The sequence below is a fragment of the Poecilia reticulata genome, linkage group LG13 (assembly GCF_000633615.1).
Source record: "Poecilia reticulata strain Guanapo linkage group LG13, Guppy_female_1.0+MT, whole genome shotgun sequence".
NCBI classification, from domain to species: Eukaryota; Metazoa; Chordata; class Actinopteri; order Cyprinodontiformes; family Poeciliidae; genus Poecilia; species Poecilia reticulata.
The window spans coordinates 8,971,686-8,979,256 of record NC_024343.1 but is presented as its reverse complement, the minus strand read 5'-3'; the positions used below and the strand labels follow the sequence as shown (position 1 = coordinate 8,979,256).

The 7,571-nt window shown below is 38.3% G+C and overlaps 1 protein-coding gene across 4 annotated transcripts in view; it reads right to left on the bottom strand.

Annotated features, from left to right (window-relative positions):
* Positions 1–1,188: 1,188 nt before the first annotated feature.
* The window catches only part of sorl1 (sortilin-related receptor, L(DLR class) A repeats containing), a 303,395-nt gene continuing 297,012 nt past the window's right edge, over positions 1,189–7,571 (bottom strand). For all 4 annotated transcript variants that reach the window (XM_008425236.2, XM_017308196.1, XM_017308197.1 and 1 more), the window contains one exon: positions 1,189–1,735. In XM_008425236.2, coding sequence (XP_008423458.1) covers positions 1,668–1,735 — 68 coding nt within the window. In that variant the 3' untranslated portion in view covers positions 1,189–1,667. The remainder of the gene's footprint in view (positions 1,736–7,571) is intronic.

The following is a 7,571-nucleotide window of genomic DNA, read 5'->3' as shown; positions in this document are numbered from 1 at the left end:
GCGTGCACATGAGAGCAATTGACAGATTAGTTGCTTCTGAGCCAGTGGTGTATTTCTGCAGATGGCTGTAGGAGAACAGTGAAGAGTCAGAGGAGATCAATTATATTTTACAGATTATCTGTCTCAATTTATGTTTCATATATATATAGTTTATAAAAGTTGCATACTGCAGCACTAGCGGAACAAGTCAGCGTCGGGCCAGGGGGCTGGGCCAATGACCTGGGCCAATGACTGGGGGTTTGGGCCGCGTATCTCATTTAATTTTTACCCAGGAAGCACATTGGCTAAACCGTGAGTCAAACAGTCACTGGGACTGACTATATATTCCATTGAGGGACAGTAACTTTAACATTACATACACCTTTCTGAACAGGCGAGGGCGCACTTTCTCCGTCTATAATAAGACATTAAAGTGACTTGAAACCATTCCTCCCTCCCTGGCACCCCCAGACCCGGGCCCCATGGGCACCCATCCAGGCCCGGGCCCCCCCCCATGGCCCCGCGCCTGTACTGCAGCTGTAAACTGCTCACATTAAAAGTTCCAAACTATCCATTTTGAGGAGCTACTGCAGCGAAGATGTTACCTGCTCATAACCTTTCCACAGAACACGATTAAACAATCCCATTAAGGTCTTGACTTTGTCACCCAATCAGTGACAGAAACCTGCTTGAGCCACTCACAGTTCTTTAAAAAACTGATCAGCAGTAAACATCAATTTGACTATTATGCTGCGCTGGTGTCCGCTCTGGCATAGTTCCCTGAGAACCCTGAACTCACTTGCTCTATGATCACAGCTAAGGCAAAAATTGTGGGGACAATAATTTATCATCCTGAAGGATAAAAAAAAATCAAACCAAAATACACATTTTACATAATGATATCATACAGCATTACAAGGAGAGGACCTTAAAAAGTCAATATTTACAAATAGTTAAGATGATCTTGGCAAAGTTTGGAGGCCAAAAGTCAGGCTTTAAATAAACACGCCCTTTATTTGAGTTCTGTCCATGTCATTAATTGTTTGTTTAATAAAATGTTATGCTTTTGGACGTGGAGAAACGTGTTGTCACGTTTTTTATGGTTCAGCTGATGCAATGAATCCAGGAGTACAAGAGAATATAACGAGCCAGAAGTTAATGATTTTATTCTCTTAACAAGAGTGTGTATATATATATCTGAGTGACATGCGGACATTTAATTTAACCAAATCTTGATTTTTTTTTTTCTTCAAAATCGCTGAATATTCGCATTTTCCCATTCAAATGTTTGGAAGCGAAGGCCGGTGAGTTCCAGATTGGGTCTTTTATTGCCCAGACAAACTCTGATCATTCACGGCTTTCTTCTGTTTCTACTTTTTTCTCCAGGTCCTGTGTCTAGCCCCACATCATAAACATATACTTAACATTATAAAAAATAAGTTATTGCGCCTCCAAAAAAGTGCATTGTACCCTTGAAAAATATTAATCTTTTAAGATATTCTAATTTTTCTTTACGTTTCCTGCCAAGTGGATGGATTCCCGTTGTTGGAATTGAGATGGCGGTAAGTTTCCACGTGTTATCCTGACGCTCCGACGTACAGGCACCGCTGATAGGGAGCGCTGGGGACTCAGGGAGGGAGAAGGGTACAAAAGGAGCTGGAATGGGGGGTAGTAAAAGAGATGTTCTGCTATGCAATAACCATGGGAACATCATCGGAGAAACCACTGATCATTGGAGAATCTTCATCATCATCACCTAAGCAAAAGAAAAGAGAACACTTCAGATATAATTTAAGTATCTAGAATTGAACCACTCATGGTGGTCTCATGTTGTGTTGACATAGCTGTTATGTCAGTTCTGGTTTGTTCTTTTTACAGACTTAAATTCACTATTTTTTGCCTGTTTTTTTTTTTTTTACAACTGAGAGCAGATGATTCATAACCAGAGTTCAAATAATCCCTGAACTATGACCCCAACTCCCATGGTGATTATGGAGTGAAAACAGCCTCAAAATACCTGTGTGTGTGTGTCATACCGGATTTATAATCCATTCAAGCCTCTTTGTGTGTAACTTTGGGTAGTTGTATCTGTGAAACATGATTTGTAAACCGTAAAACGAAAATTTGTGCATAACTCCGGGTACTTGTAAATATGTGGTCAAATGAATACACAGATATTAAAATAATTACGAATACAAAATAAAAGTACACACACAATTACAATTTTTACAAACGTTAAATTTCCACATACAGATTTTTTTAACTTTAACCTCACAAATCTGACAATTAGGAATTCAAACTTTCTCCTACACCTACAAATGTTAAAAAAGTAAAAATAAGTAAAAATATTTCTGCACTTGTAACCTGATCTGTGCATAATTGCAGTTTTGTCTGTGTGTAACAGGTGACTCATACGCATGAGTGTGTAACAGGTGACTCATACTCATTTCACGCTTCCAATAGCTTCAGATTTGCGTATAGTGCCATTTTACAGCACAATCAATTTACTATGTTAAATTGCAATGAAAATGCTGTAATTATCAAATATGACTTAAAATAAATTTGACTTAATAAATTAAATTGGAGTTAAAATTAATTTAACAAAACTCCAAAGACCTAGGAGATTTTGAACTTTTTTTCTCCTTTAAAAACTCCTCTTTTTAAGAGGAGAGACTCATTTTTAAAGAGTGTATAAAAGAGCACACAGCTTTCACACTAAAAATTGGCATAGAGAAAATTTTTTGAAAAGTGTGGCACACAGAAAAAGTCAGATGTACATATTTCCTTTATACATCCTAATATGCAGGAAAAAGAGTAGCTCCTGGTCCGCCCCATCCATAACATGTAAATAACTATAAATACCCAGAAGGCTGCCACCACCATGGCAATGGTCACTTTTTGTAGTAACATAAGTATTTATTATAATAATATAAATTTTCTTAAAAAGTTGCTTTCAGGTCAAAAAGTTACCTCAGAAAGACAAAAAACAATACATTTTACAGGAAAATGCAAATGGAAAAAAATTTATTAAGAAAGACAATGTTGATTAATGCAAATAGAAAAGTTTGTTTTAACAGCAGAGCGTTCAGCTGGGACTTAAAGACAGACAGTCTTAAAGACATTTATTAGGCATTTTTGCTGATATAAGTTGCACATTTACAGAATGGAGATGCTTTCTATTCACAAAGCTGGCATGGCTCAACTGAAGGATGATTGTCTGCCCCATCAGCAGCTCCAGTTGCACCGGCCCAATTAATGCACAGCTCCTTCTTTGAGGCAGGGACAAGTTTGTCAGAGATTCAGGATGATCTCTAACAAACTTCTGAGTAATACACCACCAACATGTGCCAACTGATCCATATGATCTCTGAACACATGCTCCCTATACAAATCCTTCTATTGGCAATTTTCTCCATCAGAGCCAAAGCATTCCGCAATTACGTAGCACATCTTGGCACACCTAATCATACAGGTCCTTCTAAAAAAATTAGCATATTGTGATAAAGTTAATTATTTTCCATAATGTAATGATAAAAATTAAACTGTCATATATTTTAGATTCATTGCACACCAACTGAAATATTTCAGGTCTTTTATTGTTTTAATACTGATGATTTTGGCATACAGCTCATGAAAACCCAAAATCCCTGTCTCAAAAAATTTGCATATCATGAAAAGTTTCTCTGAACGAGCAGTTGACCTAATCATCTGAATCAACGAATCAAACACCTGCAAAAGATTCCTGAGGCTTTTAAAAACTCCCAGCCTGGTTCATTACTCAAAACCGCAATCATGGGTAAGACTGCCGACCTGACTGCTGTCCAGAAGGCCATCATTGACACAGACACAGAAGACACAGATAAAGACACAGAAAGAATTTTCTGAACGAATAGGCTGTTTGCAGAGTGTTGTATCAAGGCACCTCAGTGGGAAATCTGTGGGAAGGAAAGAGTGTGGCAGAAAACGCTGCACAACGAGAAGAGGTGACCGGACCCTGAGGAAGATTATGGAGAAGGGCCGATTCCAGACCTTGGGGGACCTGCGGAAGCAGTGGACTGAGTCTGGAGTAGAAACATCCAGAGCCACCGTGCACAGGCGTGTGCAGGAAATGGGCTACAGGTGCTGCATTCCCCAGGTCAAGCCACTTTTGAACCAGAAACAGTGGCAGAAGCATCTGACCTGGGCTACAGAGAAGCAGCACTTGGACTGAACTGTTGCTCAGTGGTCCAAAGTACTTTTTTCGGATGAAAGCAAATTTTGCATGTCATTCGGAAATCAAGGTGCCAGAGTCTGGAGGAAGACTGGGGAGAAGGAAATGCCAAAATGCAAGAAGTCCAGTGTCAAGTACCCACAGTCAGTGATGGTCTAGGGAGCCATGTCAGCTGCTGGTGTTGGTCCACTGTGTTTTATCAAGGGCAGGGTCAATGATGCAGCTATCAGGAGATTTTGGAGCATTTCATGCTTCCATCTGCTGAAAAGCTTTATAGAGATGAAGATTTCATTTTTCAGCACAACCTGGCACCTGCTCACAGTGCCAATACCACTGGACCATGGTGTGACTGTGCTCAATTGGCCTGCTAACTCTCCTGACCTGAACCCCATAGAGAATCTGTGGGATATTGTGAAGAGAAAGTTGAGAGATGCAAGACCCAAAACTCTGGATGAGCTTAAGGCCGCCTTCGAAGCATCCTGGGCCTCCATAACACCTCAGCAGTGCCACAGGCTGATTGCCTCCATGCCACGCCGCTTTGAAGGCTGCAAAACGATTCCTGACCAAGTATTGAGTGCATAACTGAACATAATTATTTGAAAGTTGACTTTTTTTGGTATTAAAACACATTTTTTTTATTGGTCGAATGAAATATGCTTATTTTTTGAGACAGGGATTTTGGGTTTTCATGAGCTGTATGCCAAAATCATCAGTATTAAAACAATAAAAGACCTGAAATATTTCAGTTGGTGGGCAATGAATCTAAAATATATGACAGTTTAATTTTTATCATTACATTATGGAAAATAATGAACTTTATCCCAATATGCTAATTTTTTGAGAAGGACCTGTATACATGTGATTGTGTACACACCTTGATTACCTTAAAAAAGATAAAATCTGACTTTTTGGAGTCAATCTGCTGATCCAACCGCATTTTTCTTTTTCAGTGAGAATAAAATTACCCCACAGATAACATGCACTTGAGCACACAGACAGAGCACACAGCATTGCATCTTTATGTGACAAAAACTGAGGAAATTTACTATTTGCATTTGAGTAAGGTTTTCTCATTCTTTTATTTTGCGTGTGTTATGTTACTGACGAGGATGCATGTGATTCAGTTTCATTATTTAAGCTTAAACGATAAAAATTTTAAAATAATTTCAAGACAAGTTTTGATGCTTCTTGGTCTAAATAATATGGAACGTAGTCAGACCCCGCATTGGCTGCTCCGGCGCAGGAAATACGGCGGCCATCTTGGAGCGGTTGTCCCTCCTACTTTGCTTAACCAGAACAGCAGAAGATGCCTCAGCACCGACGGATATTGTTGTTCGGATCGATGGACTATTGATGTGAGGGCTCCACAAACAACATTTCACAAGTAAGATGGAGATATTATTGTGTATATTTTATTAGAATATTACTTTACTGTATTTATGTCCACCGGCGAGATATCAGCTAATATTAGCTGTAGTGCTTGGTGTAATACTGGGGTTCAGCCCCGCTGTGAAGGCTAACTGAGATTCCATAAATCTAAAAAAATTTATTATTCTCCAACATTGACTTGGATTATCTGACACAAGAGCCTACATTAGAAATATGGAGAGCCATTTCAGCCTAAATTAAATAAATGAATAAATGGGTGAAATAAATMAAAAAATGAGTAAAATAAATTAAAAAATGAAGAAAATTTGTGAAATAAATAAAAAATGTGTTAAATAAATAACTTAGCTTTTTCATTAACCCAATTTTTCATTTATTTATTTTTCGTATTATCAATTTCTCAATTTCCCTTTTTTCATTCATCTACTTTTCATTTACATATTTTTAATTTACCCATTTTACTAATCTATTTTTCATTGAACGATTTTTCAATTTCCCTTTTTCATTAACCAAATGTTTTCATTTATTTATATTTCAGATTATCAATTTCTCTTTTTAATTGATCTATTTTTCATTTAGCTATTTTCCATTTATCCCTTTATCTATTTACCCATCTTTCATTAATCTATTTTTTAATTKAACAATTTTTCAATTTCCTTTTTCCATTAACCTGATATTCTATTTCCCAGTTTTATTAATCAATTTCTCATATATCCTTTTTATTTACCTATTTTTCTTTTATCTATTTTTCATTTAACATTTGTTTGAAAAATTGTTAATTTTTCCCATTTTCCAATTTCCCTTATTCATTTAGTATTTCCTCATTTTCTTATTTATCACATTCAATTTCCCCGCAAAACTTAGAAAAAAATAAATGCAAATGAGGAGAGGCACATCATCCGGCTACAACTTCCCCAATTCGTTGGTTAGCGTCACACCCATACTTTGCTTCAAGAAAGATGGCGACCTACTAACGGGTTATCAATAAGSTGAAGCTCATTAACTTCATTAGAAAATAGTGTTATTACTCCTGACTTTAGTTCTCGTGTGGCCGCTCAGACAGAACGTGTTTCAGTTGGCGGCTCTCATGGACTCAGAGCTTCACCGTCGGGAGTTTTTATAGTTTGAACGAAGCGGCCGCTGAAGTTGGCTTACGATTAAAGGTTCGGGACACCTTCGTAGCTACCAGCTGTGATCCAACTATAAGGAGCAGACTTTACTGTACATCGTAAGTGRACTGCAATATCCAGAGGCAGCTCTATGGAGCATCGAGCTGAGAGAATGAGAGTGGCATGCCTTGGAGATCTTTGTCGGAGGCCATCTTTCAGACATGCACCGCTGCTGTCCGTCCAGGATTCCTCCGGTTGCCCAGACGTTGCACGGTAAGCTACCGCTGATGTTTGTTTTCCAACTACAGTCATATTTAATCAGTAGGGGGGCTCAATTACGTTCATGGAAGGTTTTGAGTTGATCTCGGCAGTAGGTGACAAACTGAACGCCGCCAGGATGTTGAGACCAGCACGTCCATCTTATTAAGGATAAAATCAACAAAACGTGTTCAAATTAATGGCCCAATAAAATTAATAATCTCAGTAATTATTGTTTAAACAAGGTGTGTGCATTTCTGTGCATTTCGGTACCATTACAAAATAAAAAGGGACTCAAAGACCCTGGTGAGCAGAGCCAAGTTTAAATTGGCTAATCCGTCACCGCTGTGTTCATGAGAGGAGATGCTTGTTAACCGAGAAATAAATATGAAGCCTGAAAACCTAATATCTTAACGGACTGAATCCGTTGTGTTTTTAGCTTATCTATGCTGGGCGCAAGCGGTTGCAATGGCAACAGGTTGATTAAACGTCAGTAAAAAGGTAGGAGAGGTATAAAGTCGATCGCCGTTATTTTACCTTTGTAAACAGACAACCTGAATACAGTGACCTTTAGTGAGGGTACAGAATGGATAAAAGCTGAACTCCTGCTACAATCTTTGCCTCTCTTG